This window comes from Nothobranchius furzeri, chromosome 9 (assembly GCF_043380555.1).
Source record: "Nothobranchius furzeri strain GRZ-AD chromosome 9, NfurGRZ-RIMD1, whole genome shotgun sequence".
NCBI classification, from domain to species: domain Eukaryota; kingdom Metazoa; phylum Chordata; class Actinopteri; order Cyprinodontiformes; family Nothobranchiidae; genus Nothobranchius; species Nothobranchius furzeri.
The window spans coordinates 73,408,429-73,423,993 of NC_091749.1; the positions used below are offsets into that span (position 1 = coordinate 73,408,429).

The 15,565-nt window shown below is 45.1% G+C and overlaps 1 protein-coding gene across 14 annotated transcripts in view; it reads right to left on the reverse strand.

Annotated features, from left to right (window-relative positions):
• celf6 (CUGBP Elav-like family member 6) overlaps positions 1 to 15,565 on the reverse strand; it is a 209,672-nt gene that overhangs the window by 51,753 nt on the left and 142,354 nt on the right. For 9 of the 14 annotated variants that reach the window (XR_008559282.2, XM_054731912.2, XM_054731906.2 and 6 more), the window contains exons 4-5: positions 10,584 to 10,712; positions 2,977 to 3,056 (exon numbers count right to left, since the gene is read on the reverse strand). Coding sequence is in view for 13 of the 14 variants with exons in the window: in XM_054731912.2 (XP_054587887.1) it covers positions 2,977 to 3,056; positions 10,584 to 10,712 (209 nt within the window). In the remaining variant the exon portion in view is untranslated. The remainder of the gene's footprint in view (positions 1 to 2,976; positions 3,057 to 10,583; positions 10,713 to 15,565) is intronic. The other 5 variants (XM_054731911.2, XM_054731910.2, XM_054731907.2 and 2 more) reach the window with 2 other exon arrangements.

A 15,565-nucleotide genomic window follows, 5' to 3' on the forward strand; every position in this document is an offset into this window, starting at 1 on the left:
ACGATATCTCAAAATCCTCATGTTGGTTCGTGTGAATACATGTTTGCACCCCCATCGTTTACGGTTATTTTGGCATAAAGATAGTGAGGGATTCCTCTGGACGTGGACGTCCGGGTGCACCAGAGGTGCTGGATGTGGATTACCAGCACAGAGTTGCATCCTAAAAGCCGCTTTCTCTAAACGGCATCAACTCACAATCAAACGACCTCCTTCCCAAACCGCTGTGCAGACATTCGGCCGAAACAGGGCGTCTCAAAAGTTTGGAACATAAACAGTTTGATTCATATAGAACTTCAGTTATGATTATAGTCATGAATAAAGAACACAAACATGCTAAATTAGTTTGTATGTTATTAGCAGGAATAACTGGTTTTCTATTGATAACAGGCATTGATTAACACACATAACAAAGTTACTAGAAAGCTGACATGATGGAAGTCCCACAACAAAGAACTAATGCTAAAAATATCAGGAAGCAGAGCAGCCCATTAATCCAAGCTCATTCTGAAGATCCATGCTAACTCTAGGGTGCTTTTCAACATTATTGACTTACTTGTTAACCTCCCCTCCAGTCTCAGTAATGAAGCGTCCCCTCTTAAGTATTTTCAGGTGTTTTAAATGTTTAATGTTCTTTAACAGAAAGTAGTCCCGTGACGGGGGTCGTGCTGTCACCAGTAATAATTCACCTGTGATGAGATATTTCTCATGAAGCTAAAAGTACCGTTGACTGTTGAGAAGCCCGCTCACCTGCTCTGTCCCAGTTAACAAAGATCCAGCTGTGCTTAATCCTCCTTTTACTGAGGAGCAGAAATATTCTCGGATTTAGTCGAGAGTTCTCCAGAAAACACATTTAGCTGTTTCCATGATGGTTAGACAGGCTGCGTGGGTTGTTTACGTCCAAACAGCATAAAGGCTGTCAGGTTAATTACCTGCCATGACAAAGTGACAAGTGTATTTATACTGGTGTGTGTGTGTGTGTGTGCGTGCGTGTGCGTGTGTGTGTGTGTGTGTGTGTGTGTGTGTGTGTGTGTGTGTGTTATCATGGCTAAATGCAGTCCTGTAGATGCTTTTATGCACCAACTTCTAGGAAGTGAGTGTGGATGCAGTTTAAAGCATGGCAGCCTTAGGAAATGGAACATTTTACACGACCACCTACATCTTTTGAAGGTGAATGTGGACTAGCCCATGCATGCAGAGTTTGAGAGTTGGACTTTTTCCTCACAAGGATGTTGTGACTCATTGCAGTGCTATAAAAGTAGGGCGAAATGTACAATTTCCTGCTATCTTAGGCTTGTATTAGGCACGAGAAAGCCATGACTGTGGTTTGGCATACGCTCACAACCTCCGTAGCATGGGTGTGGTGGTTTATTAGTGCCAGATCTAGGCTTTAGGGTGGTGTGTCCATGACGTTAGGTTTCTTCCGGAACTGCGCTGCTCTGAGTGGCTGCATGTTGGAGTAGCTCTGTTGACTACAGTATATGTAAGTTTTGCCTTTTCTTGGACATTTTTTCTTCTAGTTTCTCAAGAAAAACTGTATTTTTTGGACAAATCATTTTCCCTCTTGGATTAATAAAGTATTTTTGAATTGAATTGAATTGAATCCATGTTGGAAGGTTTGTGAAGAATGGCTTTCTTCATGCCTTGGTCCCACTGCCTTTTGCATCATGACAGTCTGGTGCAAAGCTGCACTCTGACACGATCTAAGAGCGTCCCACTTGGCTGGGCCTAAGGCGTTTGAGGATGCATGCTGATGAATCATTGTGTGAAGACTTTTAATACAAATATGGTGGTGAAGGCACAGGAAAGCTCCTCAGGTATGCATAAAGTAGCACCAAATAAATACAGCGAAGAAAGTTTGCTTGTCTTCACACTGAAGGGGACTTTCCAGATTTGTCATGATGCAGCTAGGTTTTAATAGGTCATCTGGGTCAGGGAGAGCGTAGCGGGGTCTTAATTCAGTGTGAAGGGGCTTAAACGGGATCTGTAACCATGTTAACCATGTCATCAACAATGGAGCCAACTTTTATAGTAGCTCTGAAGGAGAAAAATCACTCCTTAGTCCTCTAAACACTATAAAGCATTAACGTAACCTAATGTAGGTCTTGACTCTTGCAAGAAACAAAAGCCCTTGCACGCTCAAACTTTTAACCAACCATTGTCTTTTTTAAAATGAAGCTTCACACAAAATACCTGTTTGGCTCCTAAACACCAGGTGTGACTCACAGTGGACGTGCTGTTTCTTTAAACACACAAACAGAAGAGCAACTGTTGAGCTAAACACCCTCCCTGGGCTGATTCTCTTATTACTTCAATAAACAAATGGCTTCCACCTGCTGGGGATTCAGTTGTGAGTAATCACTAAGATGTGCCGTCACTAATAAAACAGCATCACTCCATACTGTTTCAGACGTTCAGTTATTATGTGTTCAGAGTCTTCTGGGAGGTTTTTTAACATAAACAAGTCTGACATCACAAAGCAGTTTCACCTGTGTAAGTGTGTGAAGTGTGTGTTTCCCTCATCGTGGGTGAGATTTGAGCCGTGATGTCTGAATTTTCAGAGGCACCGAACAACTAAAACTCTGTATTAGATGTCAATAACATAGATCCAGCCTCCCTGTGAAAGTAACGGTCAATGGCCTTTATTTGTATAGCGCCTTTTAGGGTTCTACAGCCCCCCAAGGCACTTCACAGCACAATCACTCATTCACCCTTTCACACACATCGTGTACACACTACAGTGTAGCCACAGCTGCCCTGGGGCACACTGACTGTGGTGAGGCGCCACCGGTCCCTCCGACCGCCACCAGCAGGCAAAGAGGGTTACGTGTCTTGCCCAAGGACACAACAGCAGCATTCTCTGACGGGAGCCGGGACTGAACCTGCAACCTTCTGATTACTGGACAACTACCAACGAGTGTGCACCTTTTGAACCTCTAACTGGTCTTACGGGTTATGATGCAGCCATGTGAAACTTACAGGCATAGTTTGTCCACCGTGCAAGCTGTTGATGGCGGCTTGAGCTTCTGCGTGGCTGGAGAACTTCACAAAAGCACAGCCTGTGGAGAAAGAGGAGAACATCAGAGACTCTGCTGTGTGGACTCAAAGCACTTTCTGCTGTAACCCGTTTCATTTTTATCATCTTTAAATTAGACTCATTTTGATCCATCTGCATTCAGTAAAACATGTTTGCATGTGCTTACAGCGCTCAGCGTACATGAGTACACATCCTGCATCTAAATCGCGGAAGAGCCACGGTGGGCAGCCTCCCTCTTCAAACGGAGGCGTGCAGAATCGCGGGTAAAATGCCCACAGAGTCACCGCAACCATACTACACTACACCTACTCACCAATACTAAGACGATATGGAACACTAAACCCGAAATACTTTCCCAATTACACTAACAGCCAAACACTAACTAAACTACAATATACAACAGCCAAGCTAACACTAAATAAGTATTTATAACACTAAAAGATATGCTAAAGACTAGGATATGCTAATGCTATATGCTAATGCTGAACTACCGCTGACCTCCTACACTCGCTTGCAAATCCAACTCCCACTCGCCACAGGGCGTGGCCGAGACGCTCGTTGCTTTTATAACTTTGGCACGGAGCTGCTACGTAGTACTCTACTGGTTTACGTAGTACTTTACTCTTTAGCCATTGGCTAAAATTTATTCAAAATGACTCAAATTCTATGTTTTCAGCTGAAGGTGGCGCATTACTGTGGTTTTTAGACAGAATTTTTAATTTTTAAAGAAAATGCACCAAAATGCTAAAATAAAGAATGCACACATTTAAAACACTATTAGACACTCATTTATACAGTTCATCAGCAAAAAAAAGTTAATTTAGACGTTACTTGCTCTTTAAAAGATATGAATTGAATCAGCAGCTCAGTGAACAAAAGAGCTAGTTCCACAAGGCTGGGTTTTATTAAACACTTAAATCCATAACATGAAATTAAGGTTAATAATATTAAAAAAAAACTGGTTGAATAAAAAAAAATACACCCCACAACTAAAACCATTACCTATAGTTGCATTGTTAGATTCTTATTTTAACACAGGAAAGGTTGTTTTACCTTTTATTTTTTTAGCTGACAGTTTTGACCACTTCTGCGGTCTTCTTCAGAGCTAGCGGCTAGCTGTGTAGTGGAGTTGCTAATGCTAACGGTTAGCTCCTACTAGCTGTGACGTTCTCTGCTGTTTCCTGGACGCTAAACCAACAACAGCCTTCCCCGCCGTGAGTCCAGATGTGTGAGTCCATGAATGTTAGTGACAGGGTGACGTAAATCTGTCAGGATTTTCTAATCCTAGAGTTTCACCGTCTTCCTATCAGAAGCTAACGCTAATCTGCTAATACTAATCTGCTATACTACAAAACACTCCCACTAACGTGGGCCATCAATTGCAAACAAGCTTTGTTCATTTTCACTCACAAAAATGTGATTTTGCTAACACCCCCCCACCCCACCCCCATTTTCATGTTCAGCTTTCTTCTGGAACTGCGCTGCTCTGTGCGGCTGCATGTTGGAGTAGCTCTGTTGACTATATGTAAGTTTTACCTTTTCTTGGGTATTTTTTCTTCTAGTTTCTCAAGGAAACAGTATTTTTGGGACATTTTACTTTTCTGTTTCTGGTGCTGTGAAAATTGGAGGATTTTTACTGCTATTTTTTAGCTTTTCTCACTTTTTGAGCATTTGTTATGATGTGTAACCATGGTAACCGTCTGGCTTACAATCGGGAGCAGCTGATTAACATCGGAAAGGCTGAAATAATACCTCAGCTGAAGCCACAAATCCCAGATGAGCTAAAACGCAAGAAGCGTGGGTGCAGAGCGGGAGCAAAACGGAGACAGATAAAGAGGAAATTCAAACCATCTCTTCCATCGATCGTAATGGGCAATGTGAGATCACTGGCCAACAAGATGGAGGAACTCCAAGTCCTTTCGAGGACTCAGCCAGAGTTTTGGCAGTTTTGGAACTGCTGGAGGAGATAATGCAAAGAAGGATCCCCCAGAGAATCAAGAAAATGATGGACAACCCTGAGCATTCTCTTCACAAGACTGTCCGACAACGGAAGAGTGTCTTCAGTCAGAGGCTTCTTCAGTTTGGCTGCAACACTGACCGCTACTGGAGATCCTTCCTGCCAACAGCCATTGTAATATACAACAAATCTTTGATGACTTGATTATTATTATTATTCTGAGCTACTACAGTAATCAATTTCCCTCTGGGATTAATAAAGTATTTTTGAAATGAATTGAATTGAATTGTTAAAAAAACAGGTTGAATCATAAAATAATACACCCCACAACTAAAACTATTACCTACAGTTTTGACCACTTCTGTGGTCTTCTTCAGAGCTAGCGGCTAGCTGTGTAGTGGAGTTGCTAACGCTAACGGTTAGCTCCTACTAGCTGTGACGTTCTCTGCTGTTTCCTGGACGCTAAACCAACAACAGCCTTCCCCGCCGTGAGTCCAGATGTGTGAGTCCATGAATGTTAGTGACAGGGTGACGTAAATCTGTCAGGATTTTCTAATCCTAGAGTTTCACCGTCTGTTTCCTATCAGAAGCTAACGCTAATCTGCTAATACTAATCTGCTATACTACAAAACACTCCCACTAACGTGGGCCATCAATTGCAAACAAGCTTTGTTCATTTTCACTCACAAAAATGTGATTTTCCTAACACCCCCCCCCACCCCACCCCCATTTTCATGTTCAGCTTTCTTCTGGAACTGCGCTGCTCTGGGCGGCTGCATGTTGGAGTAGCTCTGTTGACTATATGTAAGTTTTACCTTTTCTTGGGTATTTTTTCTTCTAGTTTCTCAAGGAAACGGTATTTTTTGGTACATTTTACTTCTCTGTTTCTGGTGCTGTGAAAATTGGAGGATTTTTACTGCTATTTTTTAGCTTTTCTCACTTTTTGAGCATTTGTTATGATGTGTAACCATGGCAACCATCTGGCTTACAATCGGGAGCAGCTGATTAACATCGGAAAGGCTGAAATAATACCTCAACTGAAGCCACAAATCCCAGATGAGCTAAAATGCAAGAAGCGTGGGTGCAGAGCGGGAGCAAAACGGAGACAGATAAAGAGGAAATTCAAACCATCTCTTCCATCGATCGTAATGGGCAATGTGAGATCACTGGCCAACAAGATGGAGGAACTCCAAGCCCTTTCGAGGACTCAGCCAGAGTTTTGGCAGTTTCGGAACCGCTGGAGGAGGTAATGCAAAGAAGGATTCTCCAGAGAATCAAGAAAATGATGGACAACCCTGAGCATTCTCTTCACAAGACTGTCCGACAACGGAAGAGTGTCTTCAGTCAGAGGCTTCTTCAGTTTGGCTGCAACACTGACCGCTACTGGAGATCCTTCCTGCCAACAGCCATTGTAATATACAACAACTCTTTGATGACTTGATTATTATTATTATTCTGAGCTACTACAGCAATCAATTTCCCTCTGGGATTAATAAAGTATTTTTGAATTGAATTGAATTGAATTGTTAAAAAAACTGGTTGACTCATAAAATAATACACCCCACAACTAAAACTATTACCTACAGTTTTGACCACTTCTGCAGTCTTCTTCAGAGCTAGCGGCTGGAGTTGCTAATGCTAACGTTTACCTTCTACTAGCTGTGACATTCTCTGCTGTTTCCTGGACGCTAAACCAACAACAGCCTTCCCCGCCGTGAGTCCAGATGGGTGAGTCCATGAATGTTAGCGACAGTGTGACGCAGATCTGTCAGGATTTTCTAATCCTAGAGTTTCACCGTCTGTTTCCTATCAGAAGCTAATGCTAATCTGCTAATTTCAGTCAACATTTTCTATGAGGTATACTACAAAATACTCCCACTAATGTGGGCCATTGATTGCAAACAAACTTTGTTCATTTTCACTCACAAAAAAGTGATTTTCCTAGGTATGGCACTTTTACAGTCATCTGGCTGTACGGTGTACTCATTTTGCAGCATGGGCTTGAATGGATTAGTTAGAAAAGTCACTTTTTTGTGAGTGAAAATGAGCAAAGTTTGTTTGCAATCAATGGCCCACATTAGTGGGAGTATTTTGTAGTATACCTCATAGAAAACGTTGACTCTGAAAGGAAACTAAAGGTTATCTGACAAATGTAGAGGGGTGTCCTCGTTTAAGCTGAGCACTATATATACCAGGGGTGCCCAATCCTGGTCCTGGAGCGCCGGTGTTCAGCATATTTTGGTTTTACTCTGTTTCAACACACCTGATTTCAATCAGCAGGTGATTAACAGGCTTCTGCAGAGCCTGGTGAGCTGCTGCACAGGTGATTCAACCACTGAATCAAGTATGCTGGAGCAGAGAAACCACTAAAACGTGGTGGATACCGGCCCTCCAGGACCAGGATTGGGCACCCCTGGTATATACAGAGATGTTATATTTGTTGGTTTGTTGCAGCACCGAGAGGAAACATCCGCAGACGTGTCGGCCACATGGCAAGAGAAGCGGGCTGAATTATTCCTGAGCAACATTCCAATAACTGTTCAGAGGACATTAGCGGCGTGCAGTACCAGATCACAGGCACGCATATTGTGACCACGTGATTAAACATCGCTCCCGTGCATAAGTAGGTGCAGGCTCTAAACTAACATAGGACCATCGTAAAGAGAGCATTGGTGGCTTGAAATGCAGTAAAAAATGAAATCTGATCATTTTCCAAAAGCCATTAAATGAAACAAGGAGCTATTCCTGTGAACTTTGTGGCTGTCACAGACAGCAGCATGAATCCTGTTATGTCCTATTCTTATCCTTGCCTTCAGGTCGCCCGTCGGTTCAGCGATGTCTCATTAAGAAACGTCAGGATTAATTCTGCCCGCGTCCTTTACCTGAACAGCAGCGGCGGCTGATTCTTGGACTTTCAGATGGTTTAAATTCCTGCACCCGTTTAAAATGATCACACATCTCTAACCTGTTTCTCTGTGTGACTAAAGGCGTTGAGACGATTTATCCAAACGCCAGACAGTAATGGGTCGGCTCAGGAGCCGCTGGTTGTCTGGCGGCAGCTCATCCTGCATCTCAGGAGTCAGCTTTACCCTCTGAACAAGTCAATTATTCATTTTATGACAAAATCAAAACGACTCATGAGAAGGAGGTGCAGCATGTGGGCATTTAGTGGGAGACTATTTATACTTTAATTCAAGGCGCTGCATCGAGTGAACGGTGAGTGTTTTAAACGACTGCGTGTGGAAGTGAGCGGTGAAGGCCGTGTGTTCTCTCTGCCCTTAAAGCTGCAGAGATCTGCAGAGGCGAGCAGACGAGCCAGAGGAGCCTTTGATTCTGTCACAGCGCTCCGGCACTCTTTTACTTCACATGATCGCCCCTCGGGGAACAGGAGGAAAGGTCTCCGTTTGTCCAACTGGAATGCATCAACCTACTGCGTATTGTTTGATGCAGCTCTGTCTTTGAGGGCTTTCCCCAGCAAACGCATTTAACCTTTGTGGCAACTGTAATAAAAGGGCTATTTGATTTAACAAAAGAGCAATTATTTAAGGCGAGAAGCTGACGGTGGGGTTCCTCCACCAGGCAAATGCACCTTGAGCCGCTGGTGCAGCAGCACGGCCTGCACAAGCCCTCAGACCCGCCGGTTCACATCACAAACAGATATTTATGCTAACAGACAAACAGAGCTGCAGCCATTTCTGATGTACAGAATAACATAAATACACTTAAAGTACAAAGAGCACAGCGCTTTAGGAATGACTCAAAGTGCGGCACCCTCATAAATTATAGAGCACATTTAGGTTTTTGAGTTTGACGGCTTCAAACGAGTTTGGAGGAAGAAGAAAAAACGAGATTGTACTGCTTTCAACTGAGATCTGCGCTGCCTTTTGAATTCCCGGGGTAATAATGTGTATGTATGAATTCCATCCCTCTGGATGGGCGACATTTATAACACAACTTAATTATAGACCTAAAAGCCATCTCTCTATTATTGCTGACAATTGAGGGCTCCATTCAGCTCTGGCAGCAAGTGTTGCACTTTGAAAGTACTTTGAGGAGCGGCACCACAGAGAGATGGATGTTCGACTTCTCGGCCTTTTTCTACTGGGTGAAGAGGGGCGCTGAAAAGCCTCTGAGTGGCATCAATTTACATCAACAGGGACAAAGCCTCAGCCATGGAACAGACAGCGCTGTCAATTTCAAGGTCTGTCTCATTCAAATTATGGGAACCTCATCCCGAGCCAGGCGGCTGGCTAAATAATTTGCCGTAACATCCCGCAATGATCGCGTGGAACTGTTGCGCAGGGATCGATAGAAGCAGATACCTAGGTATGAAACTTTTTCCTGGTGGTGGCGTTCACAGTTAACATTATGGGTTTTTTTTTCTTCATTTTAAGACAGTCGGCAAAGCAGAGAACGTACGGCGTGTGATGGGGAGGCGGAGGGAGGCGAGGTGGGAGGGTGAGAAAGGAGCAAAAGCTCACACAAGGAGGGAAACTGGCTTCTGTCTGACACGGCAACATGGGCTTTATTTGGTTTTATGTGCTGTCAGTCAGCTCGAGGCATCTGTGCAGACAGGAAGAGAGGTAGCGAAGAAGGAAAAGACAGACAGGAAGAGTGGAAATAAAGGCGATGGGCCGGAGGGGCGATGCAGAGCAATAGACCAGGATTAACAGTGAGAGGAACAGATGCAGACACGGATAGGTGTTGTGGTTTGGTGTAACCAGATGTTCTCTTTGATGCACTTACACGGATTTGCGGCGTTGCGTGTTATTCTCTCCTGTCGTCCTGCATGTTCAGAGGCTTTCTAAACACCAGCCAACGAACCGCAGGGAGAAACAGGAGCAGTCCCAAAGAAAACCATCACCCTAAATGTGGCTCAGAGCTAAACTCAGACAAGCGTCACCTGGAAATGTCACTCCAACAGACCCGCATCACCTGTGATCAAACCATCTTCAAGAGGACCGTGCTCCATGTGCCCAAATAAAAAGCACAGAAGTCACGGAGAAGAACGCAGAAGATGCTGCTGGATGGGAGCAAAGTCCCCATTCAGGGAGTGACAGCTGCTTTATTTACAGTGGAGCAATATTGTCCAGTGGAGTCTCTGGGGAGAGACGATGGGGATGCGGGAAACAAACATGATTACACCTTTCCAGTTTTCAGGCAACAGGAAGAGGAGAAAGGGAATGCACAATGGAAAGATGAGGTGTTGCACAAGCCCGGAGTGAGCGGAGCCACCGTTCTGGAGAGTCAACGCAAGAGGAAGATCAGGAAGGAAACACTGAAAGCAGAAAGAAGCGACAACAAAGAAAAGAAACAATACAAAAAGTACAGGGATGAAAAGGTAAAGTGGGAGGAAGAAGGTGTCGGAGTGTGGTGACGATGAGGTATGACAGAAAAATAAGTGAGAAACATTAAAGGCAGTGGAGGAAAGCTGAGGGGAGGAGGGATTATTCAGAGCAGAGAGCATCACAGGCAGCGTTGACGAGTGCAACACAAGCAGGAGCAAAGCTTTAAAAACAGAGAGAGTCAGAAGGATGAGGGTTGAGAGGGACGGGCGGAGGGTGAAGGAGTGGGAGGTGTGTGGGCTCTGACCCTTACTGGCCCCATCAGGCCCTCGAAGGACGGTGCACTCCTCAATCTGGCCGAAGGTCTCGAACAGCCGCCGGACATCGTCCTCGCTCTGCTGCTTGCCGAGCATCCCCACAAACAGCTTCCTATCTTCTGGAGTAGGAGAGAGAAGAAGAGACAAACGCTGAAGCTGATGCTACCATTCTGCAGAGCTGTTTTTATCTGCTGCTGCTGTTGATCTTCCTGTTGTGTGGTGTTCCCCTCACCCCCACCTCCACCCACACACCCCCACCCACTGTGCTACGAGGACGGCGTGTTTCTGCATCTATTCACGTCTTCCACAGTGATACAGATAAAGTTAGGGGCGCTGCAGGTTCCAGGTGGAGCGAGAAGGAATGTTCTGCTCTGGTAAGACGAGCTGTTTGATAGTCTGAGAGGAAACAAGGAAAAACGTGTACCGGTTGATTTTTTTCTCCAGAACCAAAATAGCTGTTCTGGTAAACAAGAGCACACGCCTTGTAAAAGGTGAACAGTGAACATTATCCACAGGGCTTTTAGTCTCCTCACACTTTTGAATATAAAACTAAAAGCCCCAGTGAGAGTTTCAGTCCGCACACACAGCTTCCTCTTCAGTCTTTATCGCTGATTTTTTAATGCTCACAGTAAAGACGAGGTTTAAGACAATCCTTCTGCTGCAGCGTGTGACTGTGGAATAAAGTCTGCTGACAAATGCTTCAATTAGCAGAAAAAGTCTTTCATTCAGATGCAAAAGTCAAAATGTTTTCATGAAAAATATTCAAAAACTAGAAGTTGTTAGGTTTAACGGTCCGTTTAAGAGATACGCTCCTTAAATCCAAACACATTTACCGGGTGAAGGGATTATTATTCATCCTATTATTTTACTGTATGTGAAAATAGCATATAAGGTATAAAATACTGAAGCACTTTAAATGTAAAATCACGTATTTCTGTGTCACAATAAAGGAATTGAAATGTACAGATGATGCGGTCCTGTTGGCTTCATCAGAACGTGATCTCCAGCTCTCGCTGGAGCGGTTCGCAGCCGAGTGTGAAGCAGCTGGGATGAGAATCAGCTCCTCTAAATCTGAGACCATGGTCTTGAGTTGGAAAAGGGTAGCATGCCTTCTCCGGGTCAGGGATGAGGTCCTGCCTCTAGTGGAGGAGTGTAAGTATCTCGGGGTCTTGTTCACGAGTGAGGGAAAACTGGAGCGTGGGATCGATAAGCGGATTGGTGCTGCATCTGCGGCGTCGTGGTGAAGAGAGAGCTGAGTCAGAAGGTAACGTTCTCGATTTACCGGTCGATCCGCGTTCCTGCCCTAGCCTACGGTCACAAGCTTTGGGTAGTGATCTACAGAATGAGATCGCAGATGCAAGCGATGAGGATTCTCCAAAGAGTGGCTGGGCTCTCTCTTAGAGATAGGGTGAGAAGCTCGGTCATCCGGGAGGGGCTCAGAGTAGATCTGCTGCTCTTCCACACCGAGAGGAGCCAGTTGAGGTGGCTCAGGCATCTGGCCAGGATGCCTCCTGGACGCCGCCCTGGTGAGGTTTTCCGAGCACGTCCAACTGGGATGAGACCTAAAGGAAGACCCAGGACACGGTGGAGGGACTCTCTTTTTTCTTCCTAGTTTGCTGCTCTTGTGTGTCTTCGACTTGTTTCTTTCTCGTACTCCTTTCTATGTTCTATTGTTCGTGTGTTGAGCTGGCGTCCGGTTTCTCCTACGGATGTTTTATTGCAGAGTTTGCATGGGATTTCGTAAATGACTCCTCATTTAAGTCCAGCTGGTATCTAACCAGAGGGTCCAGAGGGGAGAGCGGGCAGCAGGGGGCGACAACGTCCTCTGCTGCCCGCGGATAAACGAAGGAAGTGACGCCACCATCGGCGTCAGCCTGATGATGTTTGCAGCCGCGAACAAAACGTTGCAGGTAAATAAACCTTTCCTGTGTTTAAAACGAACCGAAAGATGGAATTTGAAACTCAACACACCAAAGATGACTCTGTATGCCGGTCCTTTAACGCAAGTAGGAGCATTACTCAGTGAAGAACCTTTGAAAAGGAATGTTTGCACATGGTTTTGCTGCAAATATGAAGACCTCAGTGGGGCCGAAAGCTACTGTTTAGCATCAGTCCACCTCCAGTTCTCCAGCTGCATCAGGGTCCGAAACATCTGACCGTTAAGGTAAAACACCAAGACTCATTATTAGTGCCTCCTCTTTTACCATCAGACTGGGGCTTTATGCGCGTGTATGCTCTCCATACCAGTCAGTTGGTTGGGTTTTTCTAATTACTCTTCTGAGCGTCTTCCAGAGCATTCATCTTCTTTACATCTTTTACATTATGCATCCCCACTTCCTCTGTGTTGTGGAATGAAATGGCTACTAGCAAGAACCTATCACCAGGACTGAGTAAAGGTGGCAGCAGGAGGAAGAAGAGTTTATTAGAAACGACACCGTTGATCTTTGCTATGAGTCATTTGACTGGTTGGGAGCGGGCGGGGAGTGGGGAGGAGCAGAGGGCCGGAGCTTCACCTGGGCCTGAACAGCTGTGACACCTCCTGTACCTGCCAGGCCCCATTAGACGCAGCTGTTCTAAAAATAAAGCGTCCAGGGCTTCCTCTTTAATGCTTTTGCTGCAGGTCGGCTTCTGTTTCTGTAAAGTATAAATGAGACGCGTGCCTGCGGCCCGCTTGGCCACACAAATGAACACCTGCGTGATCTATAAGACTTTGCCGCCTGCTCGGACTTGCCAGTGTTGTCGTGAGGTGTCGGCCCGTGTTCCTGCAGTTCAGCCTCATGCTGCACAACTTCTTAAACCCGCCAGCTGAGCCCAACGCTCCCCTGCTGGAGCTCCGGGGTTCGAGGAACCCTGATGAGTCATTTCCTAGATTCACTGGCAAAGCGACTATAAAACGAGCAGGAGGTTATGAAAACCCTGAAGTGTGTCAATAGCACCGAAGGTCAGGTGATGTGAGAGCTCACCGGGATGCGTTTCATGTTCACACAGAAGTGACGGCGTTGGAGGCTGAGTGGTCATCGCGTGTCGTTACGCTGTTTGGACTACGGTAATGTTTTAGGACAAACGTCTCACCTCAGTCCTGGCCTGAGGAGATCTAATGGCGGCTTCACAAGGCTAATTAACAAGCCGTGAGGAAGGTAATGAACTTTCCAAATGCGCTGGCAAATGCAAGAATAAATCACACCCCAGTGAATGCGTTAAAGGAAGTGTGAGTGTACGTTTGAGCCTTCCGCCGGGAGAGCTACGGTGAGAAAATGAATTTGGAGCTGCTATCTTTTCATTGCCAGACCTGAGTGTCTCAGCCGGCCCTCTGCGTGCCCCGGCCAGTATATAGATTGCTATTAATTAGTCCACTTTGCACCTGCCTCCCGAGCAGCTCTTATAGCATCTTCCAGGTTCCCACTCGTCTCCTCTGGCCACTCGCTTTAAATTGTCCACTTTACAAACACGAATACATATCCTGCAATCCTGCCTCCATAGAAGGAGATGATTCCATGACTTTAAACGGCTCCGACGAGCTTTCCGTCAGCTGTGGGAAGTGGAGGAAATCAAATCTCTCTTTTAAAGTGCAGTCATGTATTTGCATTAAGAGGGGTGAGGACCTTCCCGTGGAGCTCGCTACAGAGTGTGACACGGCTCGCTGCGCTGACCGTTTGACCTCGTTGCACTTGGCTCTCGTTGAGAAGAGCTCATTTTCTTCTTCAAACAGACTCGAACCGCAAAGTTGGAGCACGCTGGAGCTTTTTCAACAATTTATTTTGAAGAGCTCCTGTAATCTGAACGTGTGGCTACAGTAGCTGAGATGAATGGCTGTTTTATGTTTTTGATACAATTTTTTATCTTTGGTTGAATTGTTTCTATTGTTTTTGTTTTTTATTTCAGAAAAAAAGCATGATGATAACATTTTTCCTGTATTCCATCCATGAAAAGGATCGTCCGCATCAGCAGCCTTCAGCATGTTCATCATACAACTGTAAGGTTTTATTTCCTGCACCAGCCAATCCACGTCCTGTCATCCATACATCCTTTTCTCGTCCCGTTTCCTCCTCTGCTCCCTATTCTCCAGGCTGAAGGTGGGAGCAATTGTGTGGAAAATGGTTCCATGTCAGTCTCCAGCCACGTCCAAACTGAGGTGTCATGTGGACGGCCTCGCTTTATGAATGCAAATAAAAAGGGAGATCAAAAAAGTTATCAAAACACTACTGACGTCTGACAATTGCTTGTCTCGGGAAGCCTTTCTCATTTCAGTGCCTGGTATATTAAAAATTAATGGATTTTGCACAGATGCCATATGCTGTCAAGATTGATGCTTCTCTCTCTGGAATGAAGTGCTACTTGTGTTATAGGCTGCAGTGTATGCATATAGATGGTGCTTTTCTTTCCCTCTCCTCTCCTTTTGTCTCTCTTGCGCTCCCCGTGTGTCTACCTCTTTACTTTTTATTGTCACACCTCACTCCCTCTGTCTCTCCAGCAGGGCCGGCTTTGCCGACAGGCGACACAAGCGGCCGCCCGGGGTGACATCTCATGGATAGGGCGCAAAATAAAAAAATTTAAAAAATAAATAGTTTATTAAATTTATGTTTGTTACATGAAATGCGCTCTCTACATACTCAAAATGCCCCTCTGAAATGACATGAAATTAAAACATCAATATTTAAATTCTAATGAGCTGGCTGCATGACGAGCTCCCGCTTGGGCCACCGCTCCGATGCATTTGACCGTTAAGGGTGCCGTAGATCACGTGTTGGGTAGCGCTGTAGAAGGACAACCTGTTGTCGTCGCGTTTAAAATTTTGGTATTTTTTATGATGAAAAGAACATCTAAGCCATCTGGATCAGCATTCCTAAAGCGAAGGAAGGAGGAAGAATACAAACGGGCCCAAAGCAGAGGTATGTAGACTTTATAAGTTTGGCAAAGGAACTTTTTGCGTTAGCATTGTAGCTAACTGCCTCTCCTGCCAAGCACGGTCCAC